Source organism: Ciona robusta, chromosome 8, assembly GCF_009617815.1.
Source record: "Ciona robusta chromosome 8, ASM961781v2".
NCBI lineage: Eukaryota > Metazoa > Chordata > Ascidiacea > Phlebobranchia > Cionidae > Ciona > Ciona robusta.
Genome location: NC_143242.1, coordinates 4,664,336 through 4,682,122, shown reverse-complemented (window position 1 = coordinate 4,682,122; position 17,787 = coordinate 4,664,336). Strand labels below are relative to the sequence as shown.

The window sequence follows — 17,787 nt, the reverse complement described above, 5'->3', positions numbered from 1 at the left end:
TTGACATTTCAGTTCCGCACACATATTGGGGCTTCATTTATTAATTCCATGCACACATTTGTGTAACCAATTAATTTATTTCAGTTTTCTTTGAGAGACCAAACCAAGCAAAATCCAATGTTCACCATGTTGAACGCATGCATGTTGTTTTATCCATGATTTTTGCCGCTGGGTTTAAACACACCAGCTGCAAAGAAAAGCATTTTGAAATAAAACATGGGGGTAAACTTATTTATCCGAAAAACGGTGAAACTTATTTTGCAAATTGACATAAAATCGTATGCGAAACGGTGCACAAACGCAGCGAGCATATAAGTCATGCTATTTACAATGTTACCACAGTCAACTAAGGTCCGCCGATAGGAACATTTGGACGCCAAACAAAAAAGTTGGGAGCATAAAAACAATGTTCAACTCATGCCCTCTACAAATTGTCTTAAAAATAGTCACGTAGGCTCATTTATGCAGCGGGAAGAGTTGGGAATTCAGCTTCGTTAAGAACATCAGGGGGAAGTTGGCTCTGTAAAAATTTCCAGTGGTTAGTTGTATGAAGTGGCATACTTAGCATACGAGGTCAATCCGAAGGCAGAAAAAATCACAGCTCTCATAGCCATCAATGCTAACTTTTTGTCAGTTTTGAATTTTAGGCCTTGAACTCACAAGGTCATTATGGATTCATTATATAGCAGTTTAGGGTTAAGTTAATGTACTGTCTTCTTTTAAAAAAACTCACATAGCGCATTCATACACAAACACCTAAAAACTCTAAGCTATATCAATAGAGAACAAATAAAATTGTAAACTAACTGAGCGAGCATTGTATCCTTTGTTAGCTTGACGATTGCCACCAGATCTGCGGTCATTTCCACGGTATCCGCCACGGCCTCTGCCACCTCGTCCGCCACGGCCTCCTCTCATTGGCATGTCAGTGAATCGAATGTCAACTTCAACTTGTGGTTTAGATTGCACACCTCGGCGGCTGTTGTCCTGTTGGTATAAATAAGGCTGTTAATGTAAACATTTTAAAAATGTTCCGAAACTTCGAAATTTAACGTCATTCGTGCCTATGCATTTATGCTCTGAAAAATGTTAGTGTATCATGTATTTAGTGAAAACTGGTAACACAATATTATATTAACAAGTAAAACAATGGCACCCCAGTTTAAAAAACCGGAAAAGACCCTGTTTTTAGGTGTTCACACAAACAAAGTAGAGCAAAAGTATACTGTATTCGCCACATCAGTTTTTTTGAACTACATTGTACGATGGTGAGATTATGTTGCAATAACCCCACAGAGAACATGCATATGTACAGCAGTACCAAGTAATCAAACCAATACCTCCTGTAGTCCTGGTTCCTGGTTATCATTACTTCTTGCTGAAGGATGGAGAAGTTTGAGTCCTTTCCATTTGGCCGAGTCCTCCCCTGAAATAATAGAATGGTATTAAAATTTTATCAACAGTTGTTTCTATGGTAATGATAATTAATAATTCTGTTTACAGCGTTTTAACCTGGACTAGACTTAGTTCTCACATCTCACAATTATGGTTTTAAACCAGTCAAAAAAGGCTAAGCTTGTATTCTTATAAAAAAGTGGTGACTTGACTCCAGTTAAAACTCTTAAAACTGGCATTAACCATTTATTTCAGACAAAAGATTTGAAGTTGCAGAAACATACTGCTTAACTTAAATTATTATGGTAATTTTATGTGGTTTTGAATAAAAAATGAATTTAAATATAATACCCCGATGATGTGATTAAAATTTTGCCATTAGTAATTTTAGTAATTTATAAAGATAGGGCCAATTTCTATTATATAATATAGTAGCTCAAGTGTTGCTAGAACTTCAACGTAAGTACCAAACTTGAGGTCAATTCTTAGGAAAAACGCACATGAGAGGCCTAATTAGAGCATTGACAATATGTCAACCGATAATGGTAATAATAAGATGCACATCTGTCGTATAATATCGAGACCAAAGAATTGATTTGGTGATAATTGAATTACCAGCATTGGCAACAAACTTAGGATGGCAAGGTAGACAAGGCCTACCCTGGAATTTTTTACTGCATTAATCAATAAACATTACAATTATCAAGTTTAAGTTTGTTTCACTAGAATATGAGTTTTATACCTGCCACCAATGCGATATGAAAAAAATTTGGCACCCATGCATGTTTACTACTTCATTGTACTAAAGGATCGAAACAAGGCAGCAGTTGTTTTCAATAACACGACAGTAAATAAGTTACGTCAGACATACTTCACTGTAAGTCTCTTAATGCTTACAGCTGCGAAATCAATATGATGGTATACAAGGTATAAAGTGATTTAGAAAGAATCAAAGCTGTTTGATCTTTTGGGCTTGCTTTTAAAATGTACATATTTCATTATTTATCATTAGCTGTCTATTTAAAACAATATAAGCTTTTTTTTTGCATAAAACACAAATTTTCTGGTTAGTTTTAGTACAAACATGACAGTCTGTTTTAAACCAAAGCTTGGAAATAAAAATCGTCTCATAAGCCAGCATGTTGGTATTGAAAAGGACAATATAAATGCTGTAATATAATAATGAAAGATAAACAGAAACTGTTGCTTAATGTTATGCAAGTCCTCCGTGCATGTAAATTGATACTACAGTGTGTCGTTTCCTTTATACAGACATAACAAACACAAGCGTCAAACCATCAGCAACAAAGGCACCATAGGAAGTGGAAAAACCCATGCAATCCAGATCATTAAATATTTATAGCACAGCAACTTAAACCACAGGAAGAGAATTGAAAATGTACATAATCTCAATGCTGTTAAATGGTTTGCAATAAGCTTATAGCCTCAAATTACAGCTTTCAGCTGTATATTAGAAATTGCATATCATTATATAATGTATCATAAAATTACTAATGTATGTATGTCATATAATTTATGAATACATGAGTTACATTTAGACCAAACATACAGTGTACCGAAACTAGTCAACACATAAAGATGTAATTATGTCATATAGATTCATACAGTGTTTTACTGTTTTGTACAGTTAACATGGAAAGAAGCTTTTAACCCTCAAGTCCTACTAAACACATCGGACAAATACTTAACATACATTGATAAGTTTAATATAGTACAGGTACAAAGGTGGCAAGGTGTTAGCCATCAGTAAAACATTGAATAATAGATTGTAGATAATGACAAGCTATTTCCTTTGTTTAACATGTGATAGAATACCCTGATCGTGTTTATTATACAAAGTTACTAATATAACTTTAAAAGTTTACCTGGTATGTTGTATATAAACAAAAACTTGTATTGTCTATTTTAATAAAATGGTCCTATATACTGTAATCATTTTGTAAATAGTCACATTTAGGCTCATACTACATTAAACAAATAAAATCTTATGCATCAGACTTTACAAAATGCAGGGTAGGCAGGGATAGTTAGACGCACAATTCTGTGAAACAACAAACTTATTGGTTGTAACATTCACTGATCAATGCAATACAGAAAATTCAGTTGTAGACCTGCACACCCTACCACCCCAGGTTTGGCGCCTATGATCTCAAACGAATGTGTGAAAAATGATTCGCACCGAATGAACATGATGCGAATCACAACAATTGCACAAGCCATAATGGGCCCAGTGACTTGGACAAGCCAAATGAATTCATCCCATTATTTTGCACCTTACATAACGACCAAGCCAATAATTAGACATGATCGCAAAATGCACCAACAGTGCAATAATACTTGTATATATTAAATTATATTTATAACAAAAGACATCACCGATATTGCAATTCTTCCTATCATTAAAAGACAGAATTAGATTTAAAAAAAATATGTACACTAACATGCTCTGTCCAAAATAAAAACTGAAAATCACACAAAACATTCACCTTCTCCAGGCTTCCGGATGTTGAACTCTTGCTTCTTCATCACTTGAGCTGCCTTCCATTCATCCAAAGTCATCTCAACTTCTTGCTCCTCTTCCTCTTTCTCCTCTTCTCCTTCTCCCTCACTCTTTTCCCTGTTAGAACAGATACAAGATAGGTATGTGGCATTATGCTAGGCATGTTAGGTGTCTGTATAAACCAGCAGAGTCAAAGTATATTCGATTTAACGCATTAATCAATGAGGCTTCCTGTGTTATACGAACTTAACACCTATGCAATCAAGCAGTCTAAACTAGTTTATGGTAAGCATCTAAAATGTGTGAATAATGATTCGCACCGAATGAACATGATGTGAATCAATAAATTGCACAAGCCATCATGGGCCCAGAGACTTGCACAACAACCCAAATTCATCCCTTTATTTTGCACCAAACGTAACGACCAAGCCAATATTTAGACATGATCGCTCTAAGATCACCATGGTGCAATAAGATCTACATGTACACATTTAATTAAATTTAGGGCAGTATCAAACACTTTCTTGGTAAAGCACAAACTGTATAATCTAGTAGCATGGAATTAAACAAAATCTGCTATAACACAAGCACCATACACCCAATTTGAGTATAATAAAATAACACACAGAATATTTAAATCAGCCAATGTGGTGCACAACTACACATATATAATCTATATAAACCTAAACACCAAAATTAAGTAATGAAAGAAATAACATAGCAGCCCATAATTAATCCACACCCCAATCCCTAATTACAGCACACAAGGGAACAATATATTGATTGTTTACTTTTTGGTTTCACTCTGTTCATTCTCCACGTGATCAGCCCAGTTACCAATATCTTCAGAGCTCAGGTTCACAGCTTCTGTTGGTTCTTCAATTTCACTGAAAGAATAAAATAAAATTAAACTTGAAAAACTTCAACAAAATGATCTTTAATAAGAAAAATGATCTAACATTAAACCAGCATTCATAGGTTGTACAAAGTTATGTACAAATTTTACAGCTTCGGTTGGTTCTTTAATTTCACTTAAATATAAAATGAATTTTAACTTGGAAAAACTGATAAAACTTAATTTGCCCCGCAAGTACTTTTTACAGCATTTACAGATACCAAAAATGCACCCATTTCATTAAAACTGCTTTAAAAGGTCTCACACAAAACTCCAAACTATAAACCCTACTCACTTTCCAGGAGTCCCCCAGTTCCTTGGTCCTCCCCCATCTCTCTTCTCAGTTGGTCGAACACCAGATCTGTCACTTCCACTTCTCCGATCAAACTCCCTCTTCCCTCGATCATCTCTTCCATCGTTACGATAAGTTCCACGGTTTCCACCTCTGTATCCACCACGACCACCTCGGAATCTCTCGTTTCTAAAGAAAAAGCCAAGAAATATTATATTATTTTAATTAATAAATTATTTACTTATTTTATAATGAAACCATTTACACCATGAAAACACATTTTACCTAAGAAATAAAGGAAAAAAATTATCATGTTACTATAATCAATACCCCCATCCTTTCCATTTATATATTTAAAATAAGAATGTGCTGAGTACTGTAAATCACCATTGACATTAAGTTCGGCTTGAATGCAAAACCCCAAAAAGCTTACAACATCATCAAGAAGAGGGCAAGTGACAAACCTTTATTGTTAAGTTTAGAAGTAAATCTAAAACCATATGTCAATTAAACAATTTGCTTTCAAGCCGCACCTTTCTGGTCGATCGCGTCTCTCTGGTCGAGAATCTGGCCCCTGTGGACCCCCACGATTATATGGGGCTGGTTTATCCTCTCCTCGCCCTTCCCCGAAGGTGTCACCTTCACCCCTCTCACGCGGGGCCTCCTGGGGCCATCGTTACGTCTCCTCGGGGGTCTCCTGTTCTCGTCACCCACTTGGTTGTCTTTGCGGTCACCAGTTTGTTGCCTCCTTGGAGCACGCTGGTTGTTTTGCTTCTGTCCGCCCGTCTTACCCTCTTTCACGGGCTCTATGGTTAAGAAAATAAAGAATGACGTTAAGAAACAAAAGATGGTTAATTAACATTTCAAGAAATTCTAACAATATAGCGAATGCTTAATACAAAAAAACTCCAATAAATATTTTAGGACTAAGGAATCAAGCTTTTAGACTCAGTCTAAATTAAACTAGTTTATGGTGGGCATCTAAAATGTGTGAACAATGATTCGCACCGAATGAACATGATGCGAATCAATAAATTGCACAAGCCATCATGGGCCCAGAGACTTGCACAACAACCCAAATTCATCCCTTTATTTTGCAACATGTAGACCACCAATGCCACTGGTTTGACTTAGGTGTAGATATATATGGTGCGTTTTAATAGAAAAAAAAAACATGATTTAAACAACAAACTCAAGCCAGGTTTTTTGTTTAAACAGTTTGACGTAAACAAATGTAATTATGATAAAACAAATTACTTTTTTGCATCTATAAAATGCCGTGATAACATACTATATTATTAATAACACGGAACAATCTACAAATTTTAAAGTTCAAACAACTTTTTTTAATTTTAAACAATAAATTACCAGTCTGTTCTTTTTTAGCAGGGACATTGGCATCTTTATTTTCCTTAAAATGGATGCCCTTTTTGGCGGCTTTCTTGGCCGCAATTTCTTTTAGCTTCTTTTTCTGTTCGCGCTCCTTGGCCCGTTCCTCTTCAAGTTTTTTCAACTGTTCTAACGGGTCAATGTCTTCGGCAACGTCCGATTCGTTATCGCTATCCCCGTAGTTCTTATAACCCAAGTCAAATCGGTTACTGACATTGACGCTGTAAGCGTCCTGAATTACCGGCATTTTTCTGAAACAACCACGCCGATGGCTCTAGATACAAAATGCCGTTTACAAGTTGATGAAACTAACGTGCATGCCGCTTCCCACGTTTGGCTGAGGTGCTAAGATTTGCTCGGTCACGCCTCATTGCCTCATCTAGAGAAAATCGGTCAAGCAAATAAATCTAAATCAAAACCGTTGCTAGGGGACTTAAACAATTTTCAAGCTGTCTCGCTTTCTAATAAACTTGTTTAATCCTTTTTTAATTAATTTAAAGAACAATTGATCTAATTTTATTATTGACTATTATAATAACAGTTTTTTAAGCCATTTTGGGGTATATAATTTTGGTAAATTCACTTGGTGAATTATTCTTATTTCAATTAATCTACCACGCAGTAAAACGAAAAAAACAGTGCGTAAACGTGTTAACGTGTACTAGTTTACATTTCAATAGCATTAACAGTTGCCTGTCTCGCCTCTGCCGTATGTCTTCATCTGTTTACAAATCATTTCTAAAGGAGTTTCGTAGCTCAAACAAAACCACAAAAGCTACCTACTCGATTATAATCGCCTTCCAATACAGAACTATACATGTCTGGCGTTATGGCAACGTCACGTATATTAACATATGATGCCCTTGGTCCTGGCGGTGTATTTTATTGTTCATTCTACATTGACTTCATTCTATATTGAGTTTTACAGTCTTTACCTGACACTCTTTTCTATACATTTTATCCACAGCGTGTTTTAACGGCTGGAGTTTCGTTTTTAGTTCCTGTCTCGTTTATTCACCCAAAGCTGGTAGATAGAAACCGTAGAAAGAGATTTATGTTATATTTAACGAAAAGGGTGTGGAATGCTCTACAGAGGTAAAGCTGAAATCTTTTCAAAGTGTTTACGTTATTATTATTCCAGTAACCATACAGGGTAACACAATGTTAAGATAAAAACTTTCAAATAAACAAATGCATATACATTTGTGTTAAAGAAGGTAAAGGACCACGTATTTCATTTTACCAAGCATATACTGCTGCTGAATTGCCCGAGGAACTTTAGTGTGTTGTTCTATAAATAAACATATGCTAATATTGCATCTCAACTTGTGCATAGCGTTTAGTATTTATATCGTAAATGATGTTATTCCTACAGCAGGACGCAACGGGGTCTTATGGGTCAGAGTTGACCCACCAAATGAACTCCTTGCCGATAAGTGTAATCGTTTTTTTGAACTTTTCTTATTCGTTGATTAACTTATAAGTGTTAAAACATAAAGACAATGAAAATCGGAGCAGTGCATTTTGTTTTATTGTATTTCATGCGTTTCGAACTATTTAAACTAAGAAATCTGCAATCAAGTAAACGAATATGGGCCAGCTTAGAAAAAAGATATGCTTTATCTAATTTAACATGTACAGTTTCAAAAATTGTAGTCATAGAAACCAGTCTTGCTAAATGTTCTGTAAAAAGCTTAAAAGCTGTTTCAGGGGGTGTTTATAAAGCAGTTTAGAAATAAACTTTTTGCAATTTAAGTATAGTACTGTGAAGAGAGATGGGACGATTTTAGCACATGTTATCCAAATATTTTGATCGTGTTTTAAACAATTAACAAAGGTCTGCAGGAGTCGTGAAATACGGTTTTAAAATTCTTTGAATATTGTTTGTTTACTTTCAAATGAGACGAGAACATAGATTAAAAAGGTGTCCCTTCTTACCCCATCTTTCCATATTTAAGACAATTTTCCCACTTAAAAGTAAATACAGATTTTACACTAAAAGTCCTTGCCGGTAAAACTTTTAAAATGAAATATAAAAAGTCGCTTTAACCTTTTTGTGAAAATATCACATCTAAGAAGTTAAAAAGAAACGTTAGGAACAAGAGAGCTACGGTTATAACCGATATAAGCGTATAACCTTGAAGGGTAAACGCGAATGAAGAGCTTAATTAGTATAAGTATAATATTCTAAATCTGCTGCCGTATGCATAGAACTATGGGCACGCAAGAGAGAGATATCAAAACGCGTCCATTCTTTTTGGATTGCCTCGTCTGTTTTTCGAACATAGAATTGCTGTTAGGCAAAGAATCGTAGCAACTATGATTACAACTCCAGCAGTCAGAGACACCAGAAGAATAATATCTGAAAAAAGAAATAATTACCGAAAAATAAGAATAGGCAATGACAAAATTTAACAACTGATTCGGTTTGCTATAAATTCTATACAAGCTCATATGCTGACACGAGACGTATATCATACAGTAGGGTAGGAGAAGACGGGGCATCTTCAGCACCTAAAATTTAAATATCCTAATCGTGTTTCAAACAATTAACACCGGTCCATTTGAGTCGTGAGGGTCAAGTTTTATATTTTTTATATGTTCTTTGTTTACTATCAAATGGGACGTAAAATAGAATAAAAGTAAATCTTGTGTTATCCTATGACAGTAGACACGATGTGTACAAAAAAGAACACCTGTGTTATAACGGCTGTGGTTGCCCCCATCCGCGCGAGGACTAAACAAGTTAAATCTCTTCATTTTTCAAGTCGCAGCATGTAAACATTTTTTAAAACAGCACCACCGGAGAACATAGCATCACCAAGTACAAGTACTTACTTAAATTTGATAAACCCTCGTTTTTCGCCGGCTTAGCTGTAGTGGCCGTGTAAGTTTGTACCGAAGGTAAAGCTTCATTTCTTCTTATTGGAAACTTTAGTTCAATAACCCTGTTTGAAGATTCTATGAAATATTTGATTTCACGATCTTCATCCTCGGTGGATCGTTTCCTCCGCTTTTCGTTGCATTGCTGTTGGAATATTACAGCTTATAAATACCAGTGCTGTTCCCTCCCCAACCTTTATACACGGTATATCTTTTACATCTAAAATCACTAGGTCTCCGTTTGCCAAGGCTTACAAAGTTTCATACGTGGTAACTCGTAAGCGGGCACGACGTATATAGTATAGGGTGGGGGAGATGAGACACCTTTTCATTATATTTTCTTGTCGCATTTGGTAGTAAACAAAGAAAAACCGATGTTATATGCTATAAGATGCCCTGTCTTCCCCGCCCTACTATATATAAGAACAAAACACCTGAGTTTTAACGACTGTCGGTGCCCGTCACGTGAGAATAAACAAATAAGTTAGATCCATTTATTGATACAAAATGTCGCAATCTATGCAACCAGTTTTAAGTTTGACATCTAAATTACAGGTTGTTTATGACTGTAGGTAAATGACTTACCGGCACGCACGAATTTTCGTTGGTTTTGTTGCATAATTTCACCGCGCAATACACTGTGGCGCTTGTTGCATTACCAACGACCACTTGAAATAGCTGGACACCAAATGTTGCGTTCAGGGATTCTCCATTAGCTAGCATATCTACATGTTGGTCTACAGGACACCTGTGAAGATATTGAAAAAGATAAGCGATCGTATACAATCATTACTTATTTGTTTGGTTATAAGGTGTATAGGGTATTTTGGGGGTGTAACTTATGCTTTATTGTTGTTGTTTTTTCATTTATATCCTCAAAGGGCTATGTGGAAACTTGAATAACTTATCCGTATTTCCATTTCCATGCTCACAGCGCAAACGAGTTGCTAAAGCTTTAAAAGTGATGTGTGGATAAGCAGGCATAATTTTTGGACTAAGATTAGTTGCTAAAGCTATTGCATTGTGTGGATAAGCAAAAATGAACTTGGATAATAGTATCTAATGTTTGTTTTTTTTTATCTCAAGCTTGATTCGGCCTACGTGGGAATTTGAGCACCGTTGACATTTGGAGTGAAGAAATAGCTTCAAGGCACAGACATACAAACCACATAATCGTGTGGGTTGATAAAACGTGTTATAATTCAAATAAATCTATTTTGTGTGAGTGAGGTCCTGCTGCAGTGGGACACGCCATGGGACCTGAGATTTAGGCCACAGTTGGCCCATTAAACCAAATAGTTATTAAAGTTCTTTCGGTTTTTCAAGATGTTTACTAACTTAGGACGTAATAGAGAGGTTTATGTTCGTATATAAACGTTTAGGTTTGAATGTAAACACCGTGGACGTTGTATAGGCTGTATATATTATGGGCGGTTATATTTTAAACTAAACCACGTTACGTATATAGCTTTACGAGACGCGTGGCTGCTGTCAAAGGCGTTATAACTTTAAACATCTTAACGGTTTTTATTCGTATTTGGGCACAAACAAAGTCGTGTGTGTCGTTAACCCTTTTAGAGTTGACGGTTAGTGGCAAAAGGTGGTGTCACATTACATATACATAACGTATGGCAGGGGAAGATGGTACATGCTTTCATTCTTTTTTTATCGTCCTATTTGGTGGCAAACAAAGAATATTTACAGAATTATATAACTGTATTTTCACTACTGTTAAATCTTCACTATACTGTTAAAAATACGATTAGCAAATATTGGGATTTTGTGTTGCAACGGTACCTACCTTACCGCACATCAGTACTTATATATAGTAGGGGCGGGGGAAGATGGGACACTCTTTTTTGTGTATTAATGTCTCTACATGGGATCTATAGATAATAGTATAGATGCCAAAAAGCAACAAAATATGTGCTTACCCGTTTTCAACTAGTGTATAGTTATTAACATTAGTAGTTGTTGTCCAGCATTTTTCAATAACGGTTGTAAACTTGAAGTTAACAGTTGGAATATTTATAGCGGGTGGCTGCTTTACTGATACCTGAGAATTAACAATTTAATTATACAGTTCATTATGAGTTAATATATACTGTAATGTGGGTTAAGCGCTTTTACTTGACACTTTTACTCAAGTACTTTATACCCACAGTGTTTTAAAAATGTCCTTTTTTTTGCTAATTTCTTTCTTTTCGTTGTATAAATTAATTTGGTCTATGTTACTGTATTTTCGAGATTAATAAACATTTATGTTGTATAAAATAAGTCGGGATATAATGGACAAACTTGGACCTAAACCCTGGTTCCTATATTGGTATTTTTCACCCAACAAAACAACATTATGTTTTAAAAAAGCTATAATTTAATGCATAAAATAAAGAGATTACAGACTTCTAACAAACGATTAGCAGTTTCCTAAACTTTAGCCCACTCAAATTACAAGATGACGATCTGAGATAACGCAGCTATTTTCCTCAGGCCATATAGCCTACACATTAGGTTACAACATAAAATACACTGACGTTACGCTGTATATACTTACACGTATAAATACAGTCTGGTTGCTGGTTATATTAGGAGCGCTATTGTATACTGCATCTTCTGTGATGTTTTTAAAAACTTCCATTTCGCCGTTTATGTTTTCAACTTTGATCACGTGTACGTCAGCTGACCTGTTTAAACCAACCAATCATGTCTCGTTAGAAAAAAAAACAAGATAAAAATAATAATAAAGTACTTCTAAGAAAGATGGATACCGTTAGTACATAATATACCATGTTTTCTGGTCGTGTTTTAATAATTAACAACGCTTTTTAGAGCCATGCTGAGGTTTAAAGGTTATATAAATTTGGAAATATTTTTTTGTTTAGTAACAAATGCGGCAATAAAAAAGAGAATGAAAACGTGAAACATCTTACCCCAAACTAATATATACTCTGCACCAACAGGTATTACACTTTGTTTAATTTTAACGCTACATAGTTAAGCCTGGAAAAGAAGCAACAAATAACTGAACCACTCTAACGTTTAATTTTTTAATTAATTAATTTCTGTGGTCTTGGTTTTTATATACAATAACTTCAGGATTTTAGCAAGTACACGTTCGTGTGTTGTTAGCAAGCAGAAACGCTCCGGGCAGGTTCAGCCATTTTGACAGTGTTGAGAGGATAAGTATGGGTTATTACGTTGATAGATGGTGGAGATCAATGTAGAGTAATATAGGGGAGGATTCGCCGCCGGGTAATCGGGAACTTCCTCATGGGCATGTAAATGTTTTGGTAACGTAATTACAAGATTTAATAAAGGTATAGGCTTTTTTAAATCCCGGAAAGTTTTATTTTGCTAACCATAGGGTAATGTTTAAACTGCTCCGACAGCAAAATCCAACAAATTTAAAGCCAAAGACAAAAAGAGTGCTTTGTTAAACATGACATACGTGATGCATATGAGATGAGATTGCCAAATGCGTCATTATACATAAACAGCATTTTTCAATAAACAAACGAAGTGGGTATGGCTGTAATTTTCACATGGCCTTCAACAATAAACCATTCAAGACAGCATGCGTACCCAACACTGTTTTAATATGTGCGTATGAACACGAATACAGAGCATATATAAATATTATCTTTTCAAAGTAATATTTTTTATTAACAGTACAAACATACACTGGAGTGGGGAAGATGGAACATCTTTTCATTCTATTTTCTCGTACCATTTAGTAGTAAACAAAGAACATTCAAAGAGGTATTAAACCGTATTCTTACGACCCCAATATAGACCGTTGGGTATTGTATAAAACACAGTCATGATATTTTGATATTATGTGCTAAAGGTGTCCCGTTTTCCCCCACCCTCCTATAGATCAATATATAATGTCCGGCGCCGTGGCATAGTGGTTAGCGCGCTTGCTTGTAACCAATAGGTAATGGGTTCCACCATTGTGGGCGTATGTGTCCTTGGCAAGACACTTAACGACAATTGCTCCAACCTAGTTGTCACTAATGGGTTGTCCAAATCATCAGTCGTACATAAAAAAATGAAAAAACAAACAAAAAAAAAACACCTAAAAAGTAACATACATGGTAACTCGTAAGCTGACACGAGGTGTTAAACCCGTGTGATAACGACTGTCGTTTTCCGGCCACGCGAGGATAAAGTAAGTTACATTCATTCATTCATTCATAATAGTTAATGTATACTCACGTGGTCAAAGCACTGAGGCGCTGATTGGCTGAATAAATGCAATCGAATTTAAACAGATTAATTTTTCTCGACACAATTCCAGTCCCAGCCTCATGAACAAGTTGGTTGCTGAATTTATATTCGGTTGTCTCCAGTGCACCGGTGTCAGCTAGTTGCTCCTGCAAATTAAATTAAATTAAATTAACGTGAACTTAAACTGTATTCACCTCTTTCAATATGAATATACAGTAGCGAAGATCAAATGTATTAAAACATATTAGCAAAACCATAGTAGTCATAACACGTTAAAAGTAATAAAAACAGAACTTATTTGATAAATGAAGTGACCATTACACCCAATAGAAACAATGCGTATTTAAAACTTTTTTATAAACTATTCTTTTGAATTGTGAGTAAATTATTTTTAATGCTGCAATCAAAATAGGCGCTGGTTTGCTGAATCGTCAAACGGGCGTTTATACCATTGTAGTCATCATAAACTAATTGAAGAATTATCACGGTAAATGTTTTATCTTTGTAAACAGTTGGGTTTCAGCCAACATTTTACCTTCAAAACTTTACCCTCAAGGGATATACTGAATGCTTATAGTGTTTTATGCATTGTAACTATAACGAATGTCTGCTGTGTACTGCTAGTGTCTTCGCGCACATTTTTTCAATTACATCCTAATTTGTCCAAATTAAGTAAATTTCAGTTTAGCAGTGACGCTATTGACACTTACTTCCCTCGAGTAGCTTTACCAATAGCGTGCTGCTATATGATTCCTCTCTTCGCAATTTTAATTCATTCTACCTACTCAATGTATTGAGTAGGCCATAATTCATTTGATCTTCGCTTATGTATATTTGAAGGGTTTTTAATCAAAGTTTCTTATTGTATGTTCTTACTGTAACAGACACAGTATTCCGCAGCTCGAAAAATCCCCGGCAACACTGAAAATTGCGTCACCATCTGACGTCATAATAGCTCTACATGTTCTGTCCTTGAGACTCAAGAATCTTCCATCTCCAATCCAGTTCCTGTTTCGCGCTATGTATTCATGACGTAACAATACTGTGATTGCCAGTCCACCACACGTCACGTTTGCGTCCTGATCCATGGCTGAAAATACGACGTCATGTTAATTTTTTTGTTAATAATAAATGAATAAATAAATGCAACTATTTTTTCCTCATGTGGAGGGCAACGACAGTCGTTGTAACACGGTTGTTCTGTTGCATATACTTAGTGCTCGCTTTACAATTATTGCATAAACGTAGTTTTGTAAATGTAATATTTCTATACATAGAACAACACAGAAGACAAGTTTCACTTTCATATTATAACACCGTATTCCAATATACATAAATTGAATGAACAAATATAACTTATAGTCGGGATGATGGGGAAGACAGGAAACCTTTAGCACATAATATGCAAATATCCTGACCGTGTTTTAAACAATTAATACACGTTTTATTAATTAAATGTCCTTTGTTTACTACCAAATGCTGGGACGAGAAAATAGAACGAGAAGGTGCCCTATATTTCCCCTCCCTACTACATTTATCCTTACATTGCGGGGAAACGACAGACATATGTCGCCGGCGACAGTTTATATAAACGGACTTTATATGTTGGCCTGCTGCTGTAACATGTATGTATAAAACTATAATACAAAACAGCCCATCACAAATATTTTCGTAATAGGAAGAAACTAGCCTACACGTAAGTACATGATTGGTATATAAACAAAACATACCGGTCCAAAACCATGTTTCTGGTATCAAGTTTTGATTTAAACTAGTTTTAATAGTCAAATTATCCAGCAATTTTGAACGAAAAATAAGGTCGCATCTTTAAATTAAATTTTAAGCACAACTTTTTGTATAAGCACTAACAAAAAGTGTGATAGTATCAATAGTTTAAATTTTAACCAATTTAAAATGTCAAAATTATTTAATTTTGAAGGCATATTGTATACTGTGGGTAAGATGGATACCGTTAGCACTTAATGTTTCATATATTTCTAATCGTGTTTTTACCAATCAACAACGATTTTTTCTAAGGTGCGACGATACGGAATTGTAAATTTTTGAATATTCTCCGTTTACGACCAAATAGGATAACAAAAATGAAAAAAAATCATTATACTCCAACCTAATATCGCATCCTTAAATTTACTGAACCGATTTTCTATCTCCGTACCAACAAGGATGACGCGTAACTTGTTGAACCGGTTATTTTGAACTATTCGATCCCACACTAAATAAACATCAGACTCATCAGCGTGTATTCACAATAATATTAGCTGCAATCTAATTGTAACTTCTTATCTTGGGTGTGTTTGGTTGTGTATTCCCTTATCAAGATATATATTGTACGAAAATTTAATACTAAATTTAAAAAAAAAATTTTTTTTTAATTTTAGGAAATTTAGTATAGTTGCCATTTTATGCTTACGATTATCAATCCGTAATAAATTCCCACTGATATGGCTTATGCAAATACTTTAGTGTTATGTATGCATGCGGGATTTATACTGTTGGGTAAAATGGATAGCTTTATAATGTAATATCGCATATTCTGTTACTTGTGCCACCAGCCATGATATAAATAATTCGGTTGCTTGCAATGTTGCGTTACATTTCGTGATGAAGTCTTGCCGTATGACAGATGAAATATCGGAATTACACTATAAGTTTTTCATACCCATAAGCCGTTGAAATTAATATGCCATATTTGTTTTATCACAATTAACGACGCATCTTTAGAATCGTGAGGATTTAGTTAAATAATTTTGTTAACGTTCTTTAATTGTTTATTACCAAATGAGCAATAAAAAGAAATAAAACATAAACCATCTTACCCTAACCTATACAAAAAAGAACAAAGAAAACGTACCAGGCAGTTCCAAAAAGCATTGCCTTGTACATTTGTTGTTGTTGTTGCTACAGTTGTTACCAGCCATACCATTAACACAAGCCAACTACCAACAGCTAACATACCTATGTAACCTGTGCCACCACTGCAACGAAGAATGTGATAAAATGAGAATATAGATAACATGGACATACATACAAAAATATACAGTTTAGAGACATACGTGATAATAATATTTAGGATATAGGCTACATGCATAAAACAACGCGAATTTTCGGGTAAGATAAATTAGTGCTACTCTTCGTACGTCGTGTTTTTAATGAGAATAAAGCGACATGTGAGCAACAGACACACATTTTGTAAATATCTGTGCATTTCATTGTGTCTTAGCTCTGCTCGCACTTTTAAACTCAAATAAAATGATGTTAGCATATAGCCAGCATATACTCTTCAATACAACGCCAACGTGCGTGTTATGTAAACCTCTATATATGCTGTCTTGTTTTGTATGCAATAAAACACTGTAATACTCCTATGCTGTCAATAAACAACCTTAATGACTTACATCGCAGTACAGCCTTAACCAGTTAACAAACTTAGGAAAACAAACTAGGAAAACGAAACAAAGCTGTAGATTCTGAACTTGTATACTTTGCTGTCACACTGCGTACCTACTGTTGATGATTATGTGTGCCGCACTCGTCTGGCAGTAAACACGCCAGAGGCCCAATGGCAATTTACTGCGCGTCCAATTACATAGTTATCAGTGCTTTTAACTTAAGTATGTCGTTTTCCATTAAAGCGACGTTCAGAGTTAGAAGGTGTAATATGGGTTACTAACGTCAAATGCCACGCATACTATGCTACATTCAATTACCATTTTCTTTGTGGAAAATGTCCTACGAATAATAATATCTATGTCTTGGTATAGTACTGTGGGGGAAGACGGGACATCGTTAGCACATATTATCCAAATATCCTGATATCGTATTTTAAAAATTAACGGTCTAAGGGATTTGTGAAGGCATAGTTTTATAATTCTTTGAATGTTCTTTGTTTACTACCAAATTGGACGTGAAAATAGAACGATAAGATGTCTCAACTTCCCCTACTCTATGATAATATATACCCGCTACATGTTATATCAACGGTTTAAATTTCTATTTTAACATTTCACATATAGGAATAATGAACACGGAAACAAAACAGTCGTTTCCCCGCCACGCCACGGACGTATACTATGTTACAGATACATTCTTGGATTTTCTTGCCTAACCTCCAAAAACAACATCATCTAAATAAATATGCTAAGCTACGGTTATGATTTCTTG

The 17,787-nt window shown here is 35.1% G+C and overlaps 1 protein-coding gene and 1 pseudogene across 2 annotated transcripts; both read right to left on the bottom strand.

The window, feature by feature from the left end:
* Positions 1-23: 23 nt before the first annotated feature.
* Positions 24-7,093, bottom strand: LOC149732547 (uncharacterized; annotated as a pseudogene). The gene is made up of 8 exons (XR_016385549.1): positions 6,472-7,093; positions 5,637-5,909; positions 5,107-5,292; positions 4,708-4,803; positions 3,903-4,033; positions 1,341-1,426; positions 808-987; positions 24-520 (listed from the first exon to the last, which is right to left on the bottom strand). The product of XR_016385549.1 is annotated as an uncharacterized LOC149732547 (transcript).
* A 908-nt stretch (positions 7,094-8,001) lies between these two features.
* On the bottom strand, positions 8,002-16,625 carry LOC149732546 (uncharacterized). Its single transcript, XM_089882901.1, has 8 exons — positions 16,478-16,625; positions 14,482-14,695; positions 13,594-13,751; positions 11,930-12,059; positions 11,310-11,431; positions 9,961-10,123; positions 9,331-9,520; positions 8,002-8,854 (listed from the first exon to the last, which is right to left on the bottom strand). The coding sequence occupies exons 4-8, from the start codon at positions 12,011-12,013 to the stop codon at positions 8,730-8,732; spliced, it is 684 nt and encodes a 227-aa protein (XP_089739027.1). The 5' UTR covers positions 12,014-12,059; positions 13,594-13,751; positions 14,482-14,695; positions 16,478-16,625; the 3' UTR covers positions 8,002-8,729.
* Between the last annotated feature and the right edge of the window lie 1,162 nt (positions 16,626-17,787).